Source organism: Diadema setosum, chromosome 9 (assembly GCF_964275005.1).
Source record: "Diadema setosum chromosome 9, eeDiaSeto1, whole genome shotgun sequence".
NCBI lineage: Eukaryota > Metazoa > Echinodermata > Echinoidea > Diadematoida > Diadematidae > Diadema > Diadema setosum.
Genome location: NC_092693.1, coordinates 18,305,928 through 18,329,980, shown reverse-complemented (window position 1 = coordinate 18,329,980; position 24,053 = coordinate 18,305,928). Strand labels below are relative to the sequence as shown.

The 24,053-nt window shown below is 41.4% G+C and overlaps 2 protein-coding genes across 2 annotated transcripts in view; both read right to left on the bottom strand.

Moving 5' to 3' along the window:
• Window positions 1–477: 477 nt before the first annotated feature.
• Window positions 478–1,755, bottom strand: LOC140232919 (uncharacterized). The gene has a single exon (XM_072313030.1). It carries the CDS (start codon window positions 1,753–1,755, stop codon window positions 478–480), a length of 1,278 nt encoding a protein of 425 aa, XP_072169131.1.
• Window positions 1,756–22,588: 20,833 nt separating this feature from the next.
• LOC140232918 (uncharacterized) overlaps window positions 22,589–24,053 on the bottom strand; it is a 32,068-nt gene continuing 30,603 nt past the window's right edge. Inside the window, exon 22 of the mRNA XM_072313029.1 lies at window positions 22,589–23,780. Coding sequence (XP_072169130.1) covers window positions 23,702–23,780 — 79 coding nt within the window. The 3' untranslated portion in view covers window positions 22,589–23,701. The remainder of the gene's footprint in view (window positions 23,781–24,053) is intronic.

Genomic DNA, 24,053 nt, shown 5'->3' with positions numbered 1-24,053 from the left:
CAGTGAATGGAGGAAGGTGGGAAAACTGAGCTGAATGGAGTCCTTCGAGCCAGGCGTTATGAGTGGGCGTCGTTTGGCCTCTTGCAGCGAGATCGTTTATCCCACGGCATCCATTGATCGAGAACAAGCTTTATCCTCACACATTCCAAAAGGCTTCCTCTGACGACGACCTGTGGGCAACGTGTCGTGTGTGGGTGGGTTAGTTTAACATCTGTAACCGTTTCCTTCCAGACCCTTTCATCTCTTTCGCGAGCTGTACAATGACGATACATGCCGTGAATTCGCTTTGGAGAACACCCTCGGCCACAATAGAATCATCTGTGAACGTTTCCTTTCTCTATTGATTGATTGACGTTAACAAACCACGATGTCAGTGTCAATAGAGGATAATGAGATAATGAAGACAACGTCACGTTTCATTCAAAACGACCGTGATTGATAAAAGTTGGTTAACTTTTGCATTGTTGAATAGTGCCATCACGATACCATATGGTCCGTACAAAATTTACCGGTTTTGCTGTTCTCGGACCTGTAGGCAGGCTGGCATAGAGGATAGATGAGTTGACCTGGACGGGAGAGTATCGGGCGCACTGGGCCCGCTGGAACTGCTACGGGGAACGGAAGTGCGGAACCGTGTTGAAACTGAAGTCGCGCGTGTTGCTGAAGGGCCTCGAGCGCCGGGTAGCGAGCCAGTGGCACCGGGCAGCAGCCGAACCCGGAAAACGGCGACCGCGAGGGTAGGCGGGCAGTCGGGTAAAGAGAGCTCCACATGGGTAACATATTCCGGGGGAACCCTGCGGAAATGACCCTATTCATGAGAGGTGGTGATCCTACCGCGGCGGCGGCGGCGGCGGCTGCTGCCGAGTCGCGAATACGCTGATCTACCACTGCGCGTAATGACGACGGATTCGAAACACTCACCGAATCCTTATTGTCTTTGCAGTCACTTTCAGGCGATGCGATGTCTTCGTCGCCGTCGTTATCGTCGTCCTTCCCCTCCTCCTCCTCGCCGAGAATGCTGTCTATGCTGAAGGGGCCGGAAAACTTCGATATCTTCTGTCTGGCTCTCCGCGATAACTCTCGCTCTCGTCTCTCCTCTGCTTTTTGACTCATTCGCTTTGACAGTCGCTTTCGACGACGTCGAAAGACGCCGTCTGCGAACGTGTATTCACTGCTCTCATTGATGGTCCAGTAGTTGTCCTTTCCCCATGGCCGAGAGGGGTCCCGAAGAATCTTGCGAAAGCATTCGTTGAGGGAAAGGTTGTGACGAACCGAGTTACGCCATCCGGTGTAACTGCCTCGGAAAAACGGGAATTTTTTCATGAGGTATTCATTGATCTCGGCAAGGGTGAGCTTTCCCGACGGCGAGTCCCTGATCGCCATTGCAATCAGAGCGATGTACGAGAACGGTGGCTTGGGATGTCGATGGTATGTCGGCTTGCCTTTTGGTTTCTGTGAAGTTGCAGCCGTCAGCGTGTGATTCGAATCGGTGTTCATGATATGCGTTCCGTGGCTCGAGAGCGTCGTCATCGACTCGCAAAACGATTCTTCGTTCGGAGTCGCGTCGTCGCTGCCACTCCTCGATCTCCTCTCGTCGCCCTTTGCATCCATGACATCGTCGGCAGGACACCAGATCATGCTGTCGCGATGTTTGACGCGGAGATCCTCGGGCATTGTGTCATGAATATTGCTCGGGAAGCCTCCTTCATCGGCTGGCGAGACGACTTTCGAATGAAGAGCCCCTTCAAACGCCATTCTTGGCCCTATAATTCGTCAATGATAATTGACAAGAAGTGTCTGAAATCGAATGAAAGTAAGCTGTCACACGAACAAAAAAGTTGAGAGAGAGAAAATTCAGTGAAGCAATAGAAGCAACATCTGCCGTTTGTCACACGCTGTAAGAGTTGATAATCACAGTTAAAACGTGATTTAAAACGTACAAAATCTTCATTGAGTTACAGTGTTCAGTCTGATGAACGCGATGGAACAAGTTATGATTCAGTTTTTCAGCTCTGCATAACAAGAAAACCGAGGTCTAATTGTGTAATCAAGACGCTGAAAATCCGATCTCTCATGTGGCATTTACGAAAGAAACATTTAGTTTATCTCGAAAGCTGACATAAAGTTTAGCCCGTTTTCGTCCCCCAAGTGCCACGCTATTCTTGCGAAGTAAATTGCCATGAGCACTTGACTAATTTTCGCCTAGTGCAGCGACAAAAAAGAAACTGTCTTTTACAAGTTGAAGTAGCCACTCTTTATAGCGGGTGCTTTTGCCTTCAGATTAACGCCATGTCATATCCTCAACAATGATACTCAACAACCACGCCAACGCTGCAGCACATCCAAACACAGATCCGGCCAATGCGCGCAGCCGCTAGCCATGTCGTATTGTTTGCTCTAAGACAGCCCAAGAAGCCAATAAGAAAGCAGTGATTTTTTTTTTCTGCCATTTCTCTCTCTTTCTCTCCCTCTCTCTCTCTGTCTCTCTGTATGTCTATCTTTCTCTCTCTCTAGCTCCCTCCCTCCCTCCCTCTGCCTCCTTTCTTCCCTGCTCCTCTATTTGACTGCTCACTTCGAGTCAGTCAGCGCGCCAGTAAGCCGAGCGAGCCGCAGCCGTTTTCCGCTCCTAACCTTTTGTCATGTTAACGAGACTGCGTCGTAAAGATGAGGTGTTGATCTTCAATTTTTTTTCTCCCTCTCTGTCAAGTGAACTGTCCTTCCTTTCATCAATATTTCTTCTTCTTGATATATCTCCTTCTTGCAAGAGTAAACTCATAGTATAGTAAGACAGTATAATCATGCGACTTTTTTTTTTTAATTAAATGGAAGCCACCGGTTTGTCCACGTCTGATTCTAAGAATAACATTCATGAATTGTGCATCATAATTCATAGATATGGTCAAAACAATATGAGTATTTACGATCTTACTATCCAGTATTTAAGTTAACCGACGCACACATTGCGGAAAGTGCACCATGTGTTCGCTTGCGAGTGTAAGGGTGTGACCTACAGTACATGTCTGGTTCAATGATAACGGACTTTCCTTAGTTTTGACTTTCGCTCTCCCATATTTTCTTACTATCTTTAGTTTTGACTATCCCTCTCTCATATTTTCTTGCTATCTTCCATCTACGAATGGAATTACACCCTCTTCCTATTCCATTCGTCTGTATATCTCTCTCATCGCTCACTATGTTCTACAACTCAATGTACCTACCTCGTTAGCTTTAATGGTTTACTTCCAGTGACTTCCATGAATCCACGAGTATATGCCAAATACTGTGGACGCAATTCGCAATGAATGATACTATGGCGGATTCTCTTTAACCTTGTCATTACCGAGGTAGCGACGGTGTGCACGATGTTAATGGTGTATGTAAAGGTAGACGTCCCGACGGGATTCAATAGATAAGGCACCATGTCGCATGCTTGGTAGGCTTAATATATCTTCTCTATATCACCCTAACAATATATCGGTGCTAAAGTCAAGGAAAATCTTGATGATTTTTCAAAAGCTTGAAACTATGCACTTCTTACCTATTATATCTTCATCAATATTTCCAAGTTTTTCCGGTCAACGGGCAAGATCTTTACACCTTCCCATACCTGCCGGTTGTCTTTGTAATTTGTACTTCGGTGAGGACACGGTGTCATCATCATTATTATAATGCGTTTCCCTTTCGTGTATGATATTTGATTTTTTTTTTCAATGTCATCGCTGCCTATTCCTTTCTTCCTCTGTATTTCTCCTCCTTTCTCTCTTTCTTTCTGATTCGCTGCCTCCTTTACGTGTACTTCCTGCGATGTCAAGGTGTAGAGATTAATACGCATTGTTCTATTGAGAACGAACTCTCAATATACGGGCTGATTTCCCGCGCACTCTCTCCTTCTCTATATGCGACCAGCATCCGTCTGCGCTTGTAACGCCCTTTTCTTTCCATCTCGACTCCCGAGAACTGTGGCTTCCCTCGCCTCAATGAGACGCCATTGTAGCCGTAGGATAACCTGTCATTCAGTAGCCTTGAATATCGTGGCATTTTCGCATCATTGTCAATCTCATATTCATTGTTCTCTCTGCAATTCCTCAGGACACACTCCGAGTTTTTTTTTTAATCTATATACATATATATATGTATATAATCGAAGTGAATTGAATTAGATTCCTCTTTTAATTAATTCTGTTACCATTGAAGGAGTTTTCCGCCAAGCGCATAGGTTCACCGAATGAGGATAGGTAATTCACCATGATAGACACGTGCATTCTTGAGATTTTCACATCGAAACGTGCCCTGACGGCATACACGTGAGTATTAACATCGTCTTCAGACACGCGCACCGACAAATTGAACACAAGAAACAAATTGATGAAAAAAAAAATGTAATGTAGCTTTGTAACTATATATATATATATATATATATATATATATATATGCATATATATATATGTGTGTGTGTGTGTATGCATTTGTAATGTACAAATACATATGTGAGGCTCGACATTTCAATTTTGTATGCTTTTATTTCCATTCAACAAAAGGTGATATATTAGCGGAGGCCCGGTGGCCCGGGGCCACCAGAAATAGATGTCGAGCCACCACCTTTTTAGATATGACATATTTTGGTGGCCCCAAAATGTTGAGAGTGTGTATACATTGGGTTTATGTGTGTTTCTCATCGACAAAAGTAGTGAAAAGCATTTCAGCTACATCATTAAATAGCTGCAGCAGCCAGGGGTGCATGACGTCAGCTATTCTTTACAGTGAATTTAGTTTACTTTACGGCCAGATTCAGCCAAACTATTTTTTTTCCTCAGGGCCAAATATTTTCTGTCCGATTTGAGAACTTAGTCATGGTATGTGGCATTTAATAAGAAGCCTTTTATCATACTTCCAAATTTGAATTGAAGGTTTTTTATTTACCATTTTATTGTTTCATTGAGTCGTTTCATTTTCAATGTTTAGTTAATTTCGTCAAAATTTACATTGTTTTGAATAATTCCAATAAGTTTTGTAACTGTTGGTATCCTTACCGCCCAACCGCACTCCCCACCCCCTCCGCACACACACTTCCGGTTACCCCGGAAGGGCGTTGATTTGGCTCAGTTGGTAGCCCGTCTGCCTCCCAATCCAAATGACCCGGGTTCGAGTCCCGAGTCTTGTCGTGCGATGTTGTGCGTCATCATACCGTCCCCTGTAAAGGAAGAGGGAAAGCACCTATCCCTTCATGGACCTAGAACGAATATAGGTGCATGATCCCTCTGAGAAGACATTAAATGGAGTTCCCGTGTGTGAGTTAGTCCCGATTCCATCCTTCCATTCATTAATTCATTCATTCATTTAATCATTCATTCATTCATTCATTCATTCACTCATTCATTCATTCATTCATTCATACATTCAATCATCGCCAAGAGCAGGATGCTAACCCAGTAAAGCGGTCTACCTACCTATACCCACACAAGAAAAATGGGCGAATGATGCCAACACCTCGTGGTTCGTCCCAGATGACTACCAATATTCAACGAATGTTATCATCCAGGCACATGTACCATTTATACGAGATATAGAAGTTGCCCTGGAAATAACTTGAAACTTCTAATGGGCGGTGAGTTAGCTCAGTCGGTAGTGTGTCTGCCATCACAGGACCGCGATTCAATTCCCAAGTCCTACTGAGCAATGTTGTGCGTAATCATACCTTCCCATCTAGCAAGAGGCAAAACACTCTGTCCCTCGAATAGGACATAAAACTGAGGTCCCGTGTGTGAGGAGAGTCATAACTCATGCATGTAAAAGATTCCGCTTCATTTATTCATCGCAAAGAGCAGAGTGCTTAACCCGGTGAAGTGGTCCCACCTGACATCCAACTCGACCCCAAGGAAGACCAGCAATTGCAGCTGAATATGGGCTATCCAGCCATCTTCTCAGATGGAAATGAAATAAACAAACAAGCAAACAAACCTTTAATGCCAGAAGTTCATCATGTTTCCCAGTGTAATGTATAATGCTCACCCATGATTTCTCATCTGTGGGTAAGACTCACAGTTCTCTGAACGTTTCCTTCCAATAAAATTTTCTGATCGCATCCCTGCTTGATCTTAATTTGGAAGCAAATCAAAGCTGAGAGAGGAAGCAAAGGATGTTTGCTTTCAGTTGATTTCGTTGACTACAAACACTATCCAGAACATGCTCTCAAACAGTAGACCTTAATGTGAGATATAATCTGCTAGCAACGCAATGTAGGCCATGTGGATATAAAAAGCTATCAAAGCAAACCAAAAGAAATACGTTCAATTCTGTCAACAGTGAAGATAACAATAATGATAATGATGCTATGGTATTCTTTATCCACTGGCTACCATGTTGATACTGCTCTACTGGAGGGCCCTACCACTATTACTAACCTAGCGTTGCCAGGTACCCATTTTTACACCTGGGTCGAGAGGGACATCTTGTCCAAGGACGTAAGCACTGGACATGCTGGACACGGGATTCGAACTCTGGTCTTCCAATTAAATGTCAGGAGTCTTATCCACTACTCCACAGTGTCCCAACAATTGCTTTGACTGAAAAGAACCCAAACAAACAATAGATTTACTTTGTATAAAGTAGGGAGCTACATGTCTGAGTCTTGCGTTATTACTTTCCCTTTTCCATTTCCGTCGTGTTTTTGTTTTGTTTTTTTATTAGTGGATATCGTGGTCATTAACATTTATTTTAGATATCAACGGAGTTTCAAACCTGACTGAAAGTCATTAAAATTTCGTCAACAGCTGTGCACAGACAAATTTAATAATGAGCTAGCGTTGGGCGCGACGTTACACATAGAATCATGTACATGTCCTCTGGTGTGAAAACTTGTGGGAACAGCTAAAAGAAAGTTTCCGGAAATCAATGTGATTTTTGTGAGAGAAAAAAAAAACCGAGACGAGAGAAAACAAAACTACTCCAAGGTTCTCAGTCCATCTTGCCAACTCCCTGCTTTCTCTTCTCATCTCTCGCGATGTCTGATGAAGTGGCAACAACGATTATCTGAGCGACTATACCAATTGATGGTTCACTTGCCAGTGTGCCCGAATCTAACTTTCTTGCCTCGCCTGTTTGTTTATATCGAGGAACTCACTGGTAATTTAAACCTAAGAATAGTCAGACTCTCGCTCTTTTTTCCCTCCATTTTTCTCACTTTTTGTTAATTGAATCCTAACGAAACATGATTTTTTACGTGTCTGCGTTTATTTGTAAAATTTCCCTTTCTCCCCCTTTTCACGTCTTGTGGAAGTGGAGTTCAGAGCCCGTGTGCGTTTAACCGTAATTGTAACAAGAAATGCACGGTGTACGAGACTGGGGCGATCCCCAGGATTGCTTTGATGGCAACTCGTGCATCCCCGGGCCTCTCCTTCAGCCTATTTGGTTTCTCACAATGCCCGTGACTCGGGGTGAAGCTGAGCCCGGGAGCAGCCAGCACTCGTCTCCTCTCGTCCGTCACGACGGGGAACCCACGGGAGAAGCGATTCTCCACTGTCTCGCACGTGCCGATCCGTGCAATCAAGTGACATGGTTTGAAATAGGCGATTAGCGTCATATTTAACGGTCGTTAGGTCTGCTCATCCAAGCCTAAATTAATCTTAATCAATTTCTGGGCAAGATCCCGGCGATGAAAATACCAGCAAATGAACATTTAGTGGAAGGTTTGATAGGTGATACGAGTGGGCCTGGAGTCTCGCGTGCGGGGCTTGTACCGCCCCGTTGGAAGCGGCTCCCCTATTCAGGCGACGGGAGAGAGGGAGGCGGTTGAAAGTCAAAGACGAAAAGAAGGAAGGGAAAAAACGCATGTTATTTAGCTCTCTGGCTTAGGTTAATGTCGGCCCGAAGCTGTGCGATGCCGTCCCGCTAGCTGTCGGCTGAAAAACAACCTTGTTGCCGATCGATGCAGCGACACTAGTCTCACATGCATATTAGCATGGTGAGGTGCCTTCTGGCCTATACTGAAGGGCCTATACGAGCCGCGGGTTAGCGGGTAGGCCGACGGGTCCCGGAGCTGGTGTGACAGTCACCCGAACCAGGCGACCAACACCCAGAGCGGGTGTTTCATGAATACTAAATGTCAGGAAGCAACTGGGAGAGGATGCTCGTGGATCTCACTGGAGTACACTGCCGTACACCATCGGCTGCACCACCCCCTAATGCACCTGCACTGGGCTACCCGCGCGCATCGCCCAAAATGATTGATAGTTGAGATCGGCGATTACGAGCTAAATATGAAATTTACAGTCCCTTGTTCAAACAAGATAAGTACAATGCGCTTTTGTAGGGTAGTCCCCAGTGTTCTGACGGTGTTATTCATGACTTCATAACAATGTGGTGATGGTTGATTTAATCTCGATATAATATCGCGGAGTTTTCTCGTCGATGTTACAATTTCATTCCTTCTTCCGCTCATGACTTTCGCTCCCTCTCGGCCGGCGCGCCAACAATGCCGCAATATTGGCGAGCGCGCGCTTTGAGATCGCCTGGCTACTTTTCAATAGAATTTCGAATCAATTAGAGGCTTTGCTGCGACTCTTTTATGGACATGGAATTACCAATAAAACTTTAAATTGTCTTTTGACATTTTTTTTCCTCGCCTGGAAATTTTCATCTAATGTTGCGTTTATTTTGCAGGTGCTTTCCTCGTTTGCACACGCTGTCGATAATTATCTTTTGCAGTCTGACGTAAGTTCCCTTTCAATCAAATCTATTCAGATACTTTGCAAAAAAAAATGAATAAACGTCTTTTTTTTTTTCAAAATTGTTTTAGCATGAAGTCTTTATTGAAGAAAAAAAAATCTACTTCCAGATACATTAACCTGACCCAATTTCTATCGAAGAAAGAAATCCCTTGTGTCAAAGCCGTGGAGATTTTGATTGAGCAAGCCTTGTCTTCTTGAGATACCGGCAACTGAAGAGCTCCAGTTTAGTTGCCCTTCTCGAATTCCATGCTTTAACAAAACACGCACATGAGTCGGATGCATTTCCAAAACAATTCAAAACAAAGAGCTGGAACTGTCCAACTTGTTAAGTACCGACCACGTAGTTATTATAATATAATTATATTTGTTCGTGTTAGCTGTAGGGGACTAAGGTCACTATAGTGGCAAGTCTCTCTAAGTTTCGCTTGAAGATGGCAGTTGCCCGCCAAATGTATTTACAAACTAATTATAGCTTGACGAACGCGTTTCGGGAATTTGATTTCATGATATCAATAATCATCATTGTCACCACTAGGTGTCCATATCTCTGGGTGTAGTCTCTGCTGAGATGTCACTGGTCCATCACAAGGCGCTATACGTAGGCCCTATACCTTACTGCCCCAGCATTGCCAGAGCAAAACACCTTGCCAAGGTTGTCAGCACCGCGGGCCGTCTTCGAAGTGGGGATCCTCTCCTCAGGGAAGCCTTATTCACCACACCACCGTGCCGCGACAGTTGATTTCTTGTCTGATGGCGTCTTCCATGAACAAGCGCGCCGGAACACTTCTTTTTTTTTTTTTTTTTTTTTTTTTTTTGGGGGGGGGGGGGGGGAAGATCTCAACGGGGGCACATTTATGTGACGATGTGAGATCCTCGGCGCGGGAGCGAAGCGAGCGAGCGGGGGGGGGGGTGGAAAGGGGGATTCCCCCCCCCCCCCCCCACTGTAGGGAGCTTTTGTAAAACAGGGTACAAAAGTCGCGTTTATAGACCATTTAAAAGCAAATTTCTAAGGAATTAAACACAGTAAAAAATAATCAGTGCTAAGGACTATGATTATTACATACGGGAGTACATAATAATGTGATGGTGTGAGATCCTCGGCGAGGGAGCGAAGCGACCGACGGGGGGAGGGCGTGGGAGGGGGTATCCCCCCTCCCACGGTAGGGACTTTTTGTAAAAACAGAGTATAAAAGTCGCGTTTATAGAGAATTTAAAGCAAATTTCTAGGGAATTAACATATTGAAAAAATCAGTTAGAAGGACTATGATCATAACATACGGCAGTACATTAATAATGTGATGGTGTGAGATCCTCGGCGAGGGAGCGAAGCGACCGAGTGGGGGGAGGGTGTGGGAGGGGGGACACCCCCTCCCACGGTAGGGACTTTTTTTAAAAACAGAGTATAAAAGTCGCGTTATAGAACATTTAAAAGCAAATTTCTACGGATTTAACATATTGAAAAAAATCAGTTGGAAGGACTATGATCTTAACATACGGGGATATATTATGTGATGGTGCGATCCTCGTCGAGGGAGCGAAGCGACCGAACGGGGGAGGGTGTGGGAGGGGGATACCCCCTCCCACTGTAGGGACTTTTTGTAAAAACAGAGTATAAAAGTCGCTTTTATAGAGCATTTTAAATTAAATTTCTGAGGAATTAAACATAGGAAAAGAAATCACTGCGAAGGACTATGATATAACTTATATGAAAACTTTTCATTTTACTATAAGTACGGGCAGAACGAGCGAGCCACTTTCACTTTGCAATTTATGTGAAATGTACTCATTAAAAGATTAAACGTGATCGCATCGTTCGAACAATAAAAAATATTCTTATACTGCTAGAAAGCAAAGAAGAAAATGAAAAATGTAAGGTTTACTAAATGCATGTTTCAGCGGGCACACTCGAGGACACGAGGCTACCATCTATACATTAAATTTACTCTTAACTTAATAGATACAATAATGTATGTTGTTAGTGTATCATAATCTTCGCCCCGTTAGGGGCGAAAATTTTTTGCATTTTCAATTATGAAATTACAACATTTAGACAAGAAATATGCCTTTATTGTTCATTTTGGTCTTTAAATCAGTGATTAATTATTTGTTACAGGGGGCACTTGGGGGGGGGGGCAAAAACTCGTTTTGCCCCCCCCCCCCAACATTTTGTTTGGGGGGGGGGGGAGGGGGGCAAGTGCCACCCCTACCCCCCCCCCCCCCCCCCGCTTCCGGCGCCCTTGTCCATGAACCTTTCAAATCATTTCGACTTTATGCAACTATCTGCTCATGAATCGATCATTTAGGCATGTTTGTCACATGATTCGACATTTCGTAGCTGCACACGGTCAATTACTGTGCAAGATTGCTCCGTTTCTACAATGTTTTCAGGGCTACTTTACTTGAAAAGTGGAAGCAACCAGTAATGCAAGAGACTGTAGAGTTTCGGGATCGAATTGGTTAACAGTAACATTCAATACTGACATACCAGGTAAGCATACCATACTCCCCAGTTCCAGGTGGTACTATGACATTTGATGCTTCAATACATCATTTCATGTGAACCTGGTGCCTCCTGTAAATATCAAAGAAGTCACAGGAGAAAAATACGAACAGCTCTATACAGCAAATTTGCTAGTTGAATTTGCACATTACATTGAGACGTGAAATATTGTTGGTTTGCAGAGATGTATCTCTCCCTCCTCGCTTCCTCCCCCCCCCCCTCTCTCTCTCTCTCTCTCTCTCTCTCTTTACCTCATAATTAGGCAATGCAGGGTGTTGAAATCTAAATGTTAGATAACGGTCCGAATTTTCCTGTGCGATACGACCATCGAGGCATATTCTTTGTAGCGGGAATCGCCCAGTTTGCGTCATGCGATCACGGCATGGTACACGTCATCGCCAGGGGATGTCGTAAGGAAGATACTTCACTGATTAGTACCATGATATTCAACTCAACAATGCAGAACACGCGCGGCGGTCACTGAGGAGCCAGACTCTGCCACGATACATCCCGGACAACAGCGTGAGGCTGGACTTGGATGAATGTCACATGCCCTTGAACGTGGACGTGTTTTTCGCGGGTTAGGACGTGATGTGATGCTCCCCTATCTGGGCACGGGTGCTAGAATGACGTCAATTCTCCACGATCTTTGTGTCATTTTGCTTTTTGACCTACAAAACTCAATTCCTGCACTGCGAGCGCATGCATATACACACACAGGTGTAAAGATCACCTGGTAAACAGCACCTTTATGACGCCAACATTTTGTGGAATGTCACGAGGTCTACAACATAAGCAATGCCGTACGTTTGCCATAATACAGAATCCTTGCCTTTTCAAACGTCGTGTTTGTGTTTAGTTTACAATCGAGCTAGGTAATACCTACAGTATATCCGACGGCATTGCTGCCGCGTTGAATAGGAGCGACAAAATATTGTCGTTCGATGAGACCAGAAAATAATCATCGATCTCGCATTCCCCGTTTTCTCTTACACACTCTCTCTTTCTGTACCGGCTTTATTAGACGTCATACTGAATTGCAAACAGGAGCCAGGGTTACGTACATAACATACGGATTACGTCTGACTACCAGGTTTTCGTTACGACGTCATTCTGGTTTAAATAGTCACGGTCATCGTTACCAAAGCATCCACTCTTCATCTCAACATCATCCTGATAAACATGCTGACTTTTCCCTGAACTTCAAAGGGCACTTATAGTTTGATTTACACGAAAGACAAGTGCAGTTTACTTTGTTTACTAGTCACTTACGTGAGGACAATGCCATGTGTTATGGAGAGGAGGCATAGTTGTAGAGTCGAGGAAATCGAGATACGGAGGAGAACATTACGCTCCTGGGGTGTGGCGGTTTCCCGACCTGCGTGTGACGGCCCCTCGCGCCAATGCTCCTATTGTGCCGGGACACAGTGAGGAAACGCCGCAAAGAAAATACAAATTAATATCGCCGCCTTTTTTGAAAAAGAAAAAAACGTGGAGCTAGCTTCATGATATGGCGTTTTGAAGTCAACACCATGCTTCAGTAATCCTTAAATGTGGGTGTGATAGACTCTGAGAAGTTAGAGAACTTACATGCTTTTCTCCCCCACCCCCCACCACCACCAAAGAAAAAAGAAAGAGATGAGAGTGGAGAGAATGCCTGAAGAGCTCAGGAAGGTTCAGGGTGCTGAGGAGGTTGGTCCGTAATACAACCCTCCACGACTGATCAAGGCAATCGAGGCCCTAATTTAACATTCCATCTGAAGAAATACGTTAACACTTCATTTGTTTGTAGTTCCTATTAAATCGCGCGATGCTGTCACTTGACCGCAAACCAACTCGCTGGCGAGACACTTTCTCGTTGATATTTTCTGCGGTCAGTTTTGATATTGTTAAGCACTGCAGTGCATCTATTCCACATATATTACGCCGTACACCGTCGTATGAATCCGTGGATCGTACACAGTCTTTTTTTCTCGTATGTCCATTGTCCAAAGAGAAACCGCAGACGAAGTCGGAGTGTACGCTTGCCAAACACCCTTCAAATTCGTATATATTGCAGGTCCTTTTCATTTCATTTTTTTTTTCTGGCAACGGATTCGTCAGCTTTCCATTTTTCCTCAGCTTCAGTGTTTCCCTTCTTCATGTTTTTTTTTTTTTGTGAACTTTACTTCATATAATTACACGCGCATATAGCCATGTCAATTTATTATGTTTACCTAACAAAGGTTTTTAACAACGTAGCAATCTAGTAATGTTCATCTTCAGTCTCTTTATACGATTTTTGGATTCATGATTTTTTTTTCTTCATTTGCAGAGATGCAACACAGTACCATATTTGACCTTTTCGCTGGCCCCCTTCCATATTACGAAATTATAATTATATCTTTTGTGATTCGTATGGCGACAATGGAAATCTTTTGTCACTATCATCATCTCGTTTCAAGACACATTCCAACGGCCGTTTTATTTGCGTTTGATGGGAATGAAGGGCCCTAAAAACAATGTATCATAATTCATAGCCTTCATAGTTATCTTACAGAAGACGACATAAAACACTCAGTTCAAGTATTCAACGGGAACAGCAAAGTGCTGAATCGAGACAATGAAAAAACGAAAAAGATGTAGTCACAGGTGGGGCGCGTGTCCTCTTCAAAAGTCTCATTTGCGTACGCTTATGATATGTCCATCAAAATTCACGGGATTAGTAGAGGGACATATCTATTTATTTCGAAATGCATTTTCTTTACCTGCATCACATTAGGCTTGTGTGACTGTACTGCGCATCATTTTATCATAAACTTTATTGCGGTTCCATGACATTCGCTCCTGCGATAATATTGTTCTCATGAAACGTCTGCACGCTAACCAAAAAATAAAATTATACCTACAAACATAACCCTAACCCTATGAATTGTAAACCTTACATTAAACTAAACCTTAAACCCTGTCACAACCCTTACCCTAACCCTATCGGTCCGTGGAGAAAATAATACAGGAAGAATAATTGTCGCAGGAGCAAATGTTGTGTCACCATTATTGCAGACAATCATTGCTTTGATTGATTTGAATTCATTTATCGATACATGCTATGTCGCAGGTCCTACCAACATGGACTGATGCTATTGATGGTGCATGAAATTGATTTGTGTAAGCATTTCTGGCTGACTCAGCGGCAGGCATAGTAGTCGATGTTTAAAAGTGACACGCTACAGTATGCCTTCAAATCCAACACATCAATACACAGTGCTAACGATCTATAATATTCTGACTCAAATTCGTGCTGTTGTGATCGGTATCTGTGGAGAGTATTCGCTTAAAACATTTTACACGATTTACGACACAATCCATCTAAAAAAAAACCAAACAAACAAATAAAACAAACAAACAAACTTAAGACATGTATACCAAATCTTTCTTAGATCCTTCGGACTTTAGGCCCACTAGTTTACTCATCTTTATAGCGACCATATCAATATTTATCGAATGCAAGAGGATTTGAAGCACTCGACATAAACGGCTATTATTTTTCTCTCTCTTTTCGTCACACAACCAGTTGAGTTCAAACTAAAGATTCGTCCCAGTCATTCTTCAGTGGCGCAGTAACGCAAACGGAGATGTTTAAATTGTATATGTTTTATTGACCACAGTAAAGCTGACAAATCATGCTATAATCGTTTACATGAGACCTCTCCTTTCTTTCCTCCAGTTTGTCGACATGAACCACTTACTGCAGTCGTATTATCTCTCTTCCTGAACTTGTTTGTATTTTGAACCATATTCCACAGCGTTAAGTAAACGGCTATTCAGAGACCGAACAAAAGACCTCGCATGGCTTGTTCCAATATCTGGCACAAAAATCAGAATCCCGTATTGAACATGAGATCACTTTTCTTCTTGCACGCAATATATTTTCCCCCTTGGTTATCTTTTAAGAGGGGTACAATAATTGGTGTGACGATCGACTAACTGTTGATTCTTTGAGTTGGATCGTGTCATCGACATACTTCTGGCCCGAGAGACGGCCCAGCTACCGGTAGCCGTTAGCACGTAGGGCAAACTTGACTCTTTGCTTGCTGGCGACAACTTACCCCTTCAGCTGTCATTGGTTGGCGATTGATCAAATAATCTTCGCGGAAAAGCTTCTCGGCGTCGACCTTGACAGTCGTGTCTTCCACACGTTGGCCGATGGCCTCTGGACGCCTTTTACACCTAAATGCTTAGATTGGCCATCACCCGAAGTTCATAGAAGTGACACGACGGTAGTGGCAATACTCGATGAACAACCTGTGCAGTGTTTCGGTCCCACATGCATGCATTCACAGAGTGGGTGCTACGCTAGACAAATCGAGGCGAGTGGGAATAAATCGAAGAAGTCGACCATGTTTGCATTTACTCGATAAAAATCTAACCATCATTATCCGACATCATCTCGTATCACTGAAATGTAATAAACATTCCGCGTTTATTGGATCAAAAAGAACATGGCCTAGTTGAAAGAACAGAACCTCACCAAAAATGTATCGAAGACCATCACGGCACTGCTACCGTGAGAAAAAATTACATTAAGTCCATCTCTTTATGAAAGAAGAAAACAGGTGATCGAATAATGTTTTATCAACCTCAAGGAGTCAAACGTAATTTTGAAAATGGTCGTGAAATATTGATATATTTGATTCCTGTAAAACTCTAATAATATACATATCTACATGATACGACGCCTTTGGATTTAATTTTCCGTGTGAAATGAGAGCAAGTTGTCGAGGGTATCACTCCAGTTGACGTGATCAAGTGGGTATCCTTCCTCAAGATTCGACTGGGAGTGTGTGTAAACTTTGTAAAGTTTTCCTTGAGAGCGAGAGAAAGGGAGGAAAGAACTGTTTAATCTCTCGCAAAACAAACATCCAAGCTTAGTGCAAACGTCTAAAAGACCCCTAATATGTGCGATCGTTGATTTTTAAATTTTCCTCACGACTTTTTTTTTTCCTTCCCCATTGTCAAGTCGCATTTGAGGACTGGCCCGAAGCTAAGTTTTGAATGTATAAACATGAAATTGTATACCGGGACTGTAGATTTTAGCGGATAATAGAGCGAGGAAGAGCATTATGTTAGAATAAAGGGGCATAAACTGGTGATATTGTCAGTCAAATAGCGTCAGATGTTTGGTCGTGGGTAATACTGACTTCTGAATGACACGGGACCGCGCAGAAAGCTTTCCGCAGATAAGATCTGCTGAATTGCATGGCGCTGTTGAATTCGTCTCATGTATGAAATTAAGGTGCCGAGTAATTTGCCATTAACTCGAGATTCGATCTTATTTCTTTTGTGGGACCTTAACCACTATCGCATGGAAAATAAATATCCAACAGTTGTCCTTAATGATGCGTAATTAAAACCATGAGCTGATGGATTTTGGAACATGAGAAGAATGAGGCTGGCGCGACTTTGATAAAGCTGGTGGTTTTATATCCATGCCAAACAATCCCGTACCGGTTTTATTACTTCTACTTATGACTATTACCACTACGACGACCACATATATGCAACTAACATTATCACTGCAACTAATTCTACTCATCAGCAACTGTAAATCATTTCCATATCATTACTATGTCCTTCGTTGTTGTACTTCCACAACTGATAACTCTAATTTCAGCGCTTCTGCATATAGTACTGCTATCCACCAAGACACTAAAAGCAATAACCACAACTCTACTAGTGCTGCTACTACTACGACTTCTACTACAACAACTACTACCGCTTTAAATCATAACTTTCTTGCAGTCGGTAAGATATCAACACCTATAGTATTTCCGATGCTGTGTTGTCAGTCTGGAGCATTATCATTGTTACAGTAGTCGAAATTGATATCTCTGCAAACAATATCAATGTCCGTATATATACTCCTGTCTTTCTTTCTGTTTTCGTCTGCCTATGTCCCTGTCTCTGTCTTTGTCACTGACCTTGCCTCCGTTTTATATTTCTATTTACTATGATACTGCATATCATGGAATGTCATACTCATTACAGTTAAGGGCACACTCGTCTCAACTTTTTGTACTTCTAGAGCTGTAACCCCAGCATTTTCAACATTCGATCCAATTCAAATTCAAATGAATTTATTAGGAATTTTCTGCACTGAATATATATTACGAATGAAATACAGACATTTCTTTTTATTTTTAAGACAATAAAACATACACTGTGTATATCCGAACATAATTGAGATATACGTGTACAGATTGAAGAAAATAGCAAGAGAACACGTCAATTGGGAACCACTCGGGATATAGTGAATAAAATGATCTGACTGAATTATGGCGCATGTATTGGGAGTGTGAATGCAGAAGACTGTCGTCAAATAAGCATAAAGCTTGAAGATACGACAGCCTTAAAATGATCGCATGTTACTTGTACTTAAATATATTTTATATTAGTTGCAAATAAATGTCATTGAACCTGAACCTCAACCTGAACATTGAGACTCGGAGAGGGAAATGTTATATTTAAGGGGAAATCCAGTCCAAATATAAGTTAGTCTGATAAGAAATAGTAAAATATTACGAGTTCAAAGGTAAAATTTTGATCGACATTGGGTAAAAAGTAAGGAAGTTAATACAATTTGAATTTTCGCTAATTTTTCAGGAGACAGTTCTTTAACGGTCAATATGAATATGCAAATGACAAAGTGAGCGTGTCATCTCCTCACAGACTTGCCATATAATTTGTACATAGAATTTTGAAATATCCAATATTTCATTCAAACACAATTATGCCCGAGGCTCAAATTCTGGTATATCTAACTGATCACTATTCTGAAGTTATTCAACCATTAATAACATCATGTTTCAGACTTCAATGACAGAAACATGGAATTGTGGTCACTTTTTTTTTGTACACGATCAATGGAAAATTGTGAGGTTGTGACATGGTTAGATAACTCATTTGAATAATTCATATCCACTGAACAAGAACTGTTTTGCAGAAATTAGCAAAACTTCACATTGTCATATCTTCCTTATTTTTCATCCGATTTCAATCAAATTTTTTACCGTTGGACTCTTACTCATTTTTATCAGACTAACTCATATTTGGACTGAATTTTCCCTTTAACTATTCATGTATAATACTTTTTTTTTTAGTGGTATATAATTATTATGACTCCAAATTAGTTTTGCATCTCGCTGTCTCCCTGTATCACCATTTCTCTTCTCCTTCCCCGCCTCTCCTCTCCCCTCCCCTCCCCCACCCACTCCCCCTTCTCTATCTCTTTCTCTCCACCAGACGCCCCTCTCTCGCGCGCGATCTCTCCTTCCTCCTCTTCCTGTTCCGAGGACATTAATGGAGGATGAATGCACGCAAGGTTGAGGATCGTATACATTGTGTTGCGTAATCGCGAACGTTTGGAATGATTGTATGCTGGCGAGCTGAAACGACGAATGTGCATCACGGGAGCGTCATTCTGCCTGAGTGTATACAACAATTCAACAATTGCTTGCAGTTTGAATAACTCGTCATTTCACTGAGATTTTTTTTCCACTCCCCTCTCTCTTTTTGCATCATTCCGAGTTGCATTGATTTGCGTCTCGTGATTAAAGTAAACCATCCTCTGAATGGTAAATGCCACTGATTGAATCATATGTCATCACGACTCCTCGGCAGTCAGTGGTATTTAGAAATAAAGTTTTTTCCTTCTTTCTCTGTTAAAGTAATCAATAGAATAACCTCAAACACACATTCATCGTAAACTCATTATTTGCATTTCATTTTGTAGATTCCAGACTAGGAGAGATCATTCGCTGAGCTTAGTGGTAAAGAACATTAAGTTAGGGCATCACAGAGAGTATAAATGGCGAAGGACGCGTATTTCTTCAATGTTATCGCGACCACCAATGCCTGAATGAAAAGAAAACGCATCCAAAGATTTCCCCTTTCCTTAACCCTACCACGGCCACTTCGTTGGACATCATGTGAAGAAATATATATCTAGTTTTTCCCCTTTTCTTCATATACATCGCATTTTGTAGTGAATTAAAGGTGTTCCATTTAGCAATATGCTCTTGATCGCGTAAATCTGTGTGTGCTGTTTCGCTAACTTTTTTTTTCTTACTGTTTGATTTTAACCTTTGTTATTTTCCCCTCATTTGTTACTTCAAAAAAGTGATCAACTTGACACAATCATAACACACAGACGACACCTGTTGCTCTTCAAGGGACATTGGTAACCATGGCAACCACATTTACAATCACATTACAATCTATACACTTTCAGTTACATCGATTACGCATTTTTGGATGAAATCATTGAGAGACAATAAGCTTTTTTTTTTCTTTCAAATCAAAAAGAAATGAAAGACCAGAAGTTCGGTGGTCTGGTAGAGATGACACCTGTCCGAAGATCAGAAGGTTGTAGGTTCGAAACCTGCTCGAGTACGTGCGCTCATGATTTCTTTTATCATGGCTGCTACTAAAACACTGATCAATTCAGTTTTTTTTTTTCCAGTGCTTATTTACATCGATGTAGTGCAGTTTGTCAATCCGTTGCACACTTTTGTTATTACAAAAGAAGGCCTTACGAATAATTGTGGACTCGCCCCACGTTCCCACTCAGATGCATTATTTTTTAGTCACAGAATATTAAGAATTAAAGATTCGCATTTGTTTTAGCTGAGATAAATCATGTTTAATTACAATGATAATTATTAACGTGGTTTTTATGTTCAATGTTACCGAGATGGAAACGAATCAGTTCACAAGTATACTTATATCAGGCAGTCTAATAATTTTCATTTACCTCTATCTAGGACTTTATTAGCTCAAAATAGACTCATATACACAGCTCCTAAATTTTGGAATTCTTTGATTGGTAACATGAAATCGAATCGCTTTCTCGATGTATCCTTCAAACGCAATTTTAAATTTGTTTGTTGGAGTCCTACCGAGGCAGTTATTCTCATTAAACTATACTGATTTTGAATATTATCACCATCCTCAGATAATAAAATGCACACTTTATACTATCAGCACAGTTTGACAGCTATTCAAGCAACGTTCCTGATTATCCCTGTTCCGATTCTTTAATAGCAGCTTGTAGGCATTATACAAACATGTCATGTTCTTGTGATATTTTTTCTTATTTGTGTGTTTTTATGTTTGTTTGTTCTTCCTGTCCTGTCTATCCTGTAATGTCTCTCTTGTTCAGAATGACTTTTTTTTTTCTCTTGTAAGTTTTTGAGTCTGTATATTGTATCAGTTGTCCACAATGTACAAGCTTTGTTGAGTAGTGGACTACTCATTTTTTTTCTTTCCCTGGAGCATTGATGATATAACATGTAACAGGGTTGATTTGTTATTATGTATACACTGTACATGTTTTTAATTCATAATTTTCATGGAGCATTCAACTCGTATGTAGTCAAGGTCATTCGTGATTTTTTTCTCTTATGTTCTGTGGAAGAAGAAAGTGAAATAAATTGAATTGATAATGATAATTGAACTTTGATCTAACGATAGAAGGGGAAGGAATCAACAGAACATCAATTGTACATTTTCAAAATTGTTTTATATTGCAGTCTGAAACACCTACATACAAGGTGATTTCATTACATCAGATCCGTAGTTCCTGCCACAAAAAAAAAATCCTCATTCTCTCATTTTGATATGCATTCCATGTCTTTGCCACTTAGAAAATACTAAAGTAATTCACTTAAATGTCATACAAGACAGGGACAGTCCTCCGTGAATCACTGCAAATAAGGCTGAGGATTTTTTTATCTGTTTTGTAGTGATGTTGCCTTTTGTGGTGAGAGTGCTATCTGAATCCGTAGTGATGTAATCACTACGTCCTGCTAAAATATACATTGTATATGTAAACGTCTTCCTTATCAGCATTTATAGATAATCCCTCCACCACCCTCTCTCTTTTAAAATGGTAATTAAAGATGCAGTTCGGATTATGTCTACGTCGAAGCTCTATAAAGAAAATTTATATTCTGATACATTTGAGATTTGTCATAAAAAGGGGAAATCTATAATTTATGAGGAAGTGAAAATTGTATACGCGTTGCTGTCATCAATAGTCACAGACGGAAAGATGTCTTTATGCATGCCTGCCCGCATTCAAACCGTTAAAGGTGCTAGAAACAAAATACAGTATGTCGTTCGCAGACATAAAAAAGGAAGAAATCATCCTTCCCTTCAGCTACCTCTATCCTCTCCCTCTCTTTATGTCTTCGTCTTTGCGTACTGAGAAGTCCGCATCTTCCTTGCCTTTGGAATCCGACGCCATTTACGCCAATCCACTGCTAACGCCAGTCAGTGGAAGAGAGACGATTTTGGGTTTGGCGCTCTTGACAGGGTCTCCCCTTTAAAGCTCACTCACGATATGATATGCTACCGAAAGTCAAAGAGGAACCAGAGAGAGAGAGCAGGGCAGGGCAAGATGAAGACGCGTTGTAGACTTGGCTGGTATACTAGTAGGCAGGGCAGAACACTGTAGACGGGTCTTGGTATTGAAGTGGCCTCTCGAGTACGTTGAGAAACGTAAACATTAAACATGTTTTCATTCTTGAGTGAAGCCATTGAATATGAGCAAAAAAAAAAATGACAGAAAGAGAGGAATAGATAGAGATATTATATAGACGCAGAAAAGAGAGAGAAAAGAACAGATTGTGAGAGAGACAGACAGATAGACAGACAGACGTGAGGGAAGATAGAAATATTGGTACAACGGTACTTCAGCGTGGATTCTCGAAGTGTCTTCTGGAGGTATTCCATGTTACCGTGGCAACGTAAACCAGGATGGATATTCAGCATTGTCAATATCGAAAAATGTCTGTTTATTTGAGGTAAACTATCAACATTTATGTAGTGAAGGATATTCAACGGCTTTATCGTAACCTCCCCTCCCCTAATTGAAGAAAATTATATTGACTTAATAAGCCGAAATTACATGCAGGACTTTGTGATGACACATAAAATAAACCCTGACATGCCTGATGTGTTCGTGTGTTTGATGAATCATATTTATGGAGATCGGAAGGTAAATATATCGTATGTATGACCTCAACGTGATAGAAGATTAGCTCACACTGAATAACAAGATCTATGACTCTCTGAAGACCGATTGTATACATCATTCTGTATTCATTGACAGCTGTAAATAGATCCTACCATTGTATGTATTGTTTCATGAGGGTTACAGTTAATCACGAAAAACATTCAAGATTAAAAATGTCTTTTCTTTTCTAATTGTAAGGAATAATAGGGGGACATCTCAAATACTCGGCTTTTTTCCTCCTTCTCTCTCTCGAAACACGTCACCCGTTCAGTCACTGAACAAAGAATATCCACAAACATTATGTGATTTACATAAGATTATTCTTTTTAATATTCAATATTCTTTGTAACTATTTGCTCTCCATTGATCAAATACAATACTAAAACCTGAAAATGGGATTTCTCTACTGCGCGCATTGACTGGACTCAATGGATAATCAGGGAAAATCAGTAATGTTCCTCCAACAGAAGGACTTTATTGTTTTTATAGCGCAAACTTGAGCATACCGGGGTTCGATGCGGGCCATTATCAATATGTTACCAAGGTACATTACATTTGATATGCCTATTATGAGTAATGTCGTTCTGAAATGATTATCAGTACATTAAACCATGCCATGAGAATCCAGGCAAGAAATCCTGCAATACGTATGGGGAAACATGTACATAGGGTGAAAGCCACTACAAAATCCTATCGACGCCATTTACACTGTGCTTCCTTACCTGCTGGTGATGAAAGGAGCTTCATTGTTTGAAGAGACATGCTTGATTTTAGCGATTCGACGAATGGGAAAAGAGATGCATTATTGTTTATATAGCCTCTTTTACATTATGAAATCAAGAGTCACGAATTTCGATCGCATCAGAAATCCTAAAGGCACGTTTTTCTAAGTTTTTTTTTGGTTAAAAAAACCCAAAAAACAAAACGAAACCCACATTTTCTTCACTGAGCCGCCATCATAATGAGTCCGAAATAGGAGGTGATATTTGATGCGAACAGTGAACCAAACATGAAGTTAGGATGTATATACATTCGTTTCATTTAATCTTCACCAAACGCAACGCTCAAAAAAGTATACATGAAAATATAGATATCATTCGCAGGATTACATTAATTATGGATGTCCAACGGCGCTGCATGATTACATGGTGCGGTGATAATTGCCTTTGCCTGATTGTATGTTGGTTTGTTTGTTTGTGGGTTGTTGTTGTTGTTGTTGCTGTTTTTGTCGTCGTCGTCGACTGTATCCAACTAACTAGGCTTTGTGCAAAACCAGCTACCTTTTGGTTAACTTATTCGGACCACCATTCAAAGCCTGAATAATTGAATCTCTGCCATGGTCTTGGTTTGCAGAAAATCTCCTCTTCACATTTTCTTTGAAGCGCGGGCTGTGCTCGATCCAGAACGGGGAGTATCGATTCAGTATCGTCCGTCTGCTCTACACGCCAGCCGGTATCCCACCCTCGTCACCGTGTCGTAGATGTGTTTCTGGATAGTCCTGCAAACCAAGTCAAGAGAATCAGCTAGTCATGTTATACATTTTCTTCTGTAGGCAAATCCAATCAAATTGTGAATTTTCCACATGTTATCACTTGTATCTGCACCTAAACAAAGACTTTTTTTTCTCAATAGGTGTACGTTGCACACGACAACTCAAAAAATCAAAGCATTCAGTGCCCTATTAATTGCATGCAACAAACAACAATAAGACAGCAGCGAATCACAAAACATGAAAACACATGAAGCCATGCTTTCTTACTCTAACTCATCA

Excerpts from the sequence above, each read along its gene's own strand:
- LOC140232919 (XM_072313030.1), bottom strand. The coding sequence starts at position 1,755 with ATGGCGTTTGAAGGGGCTCTTCATTCGAAAGTCGTCTCGCCAGCCGAT.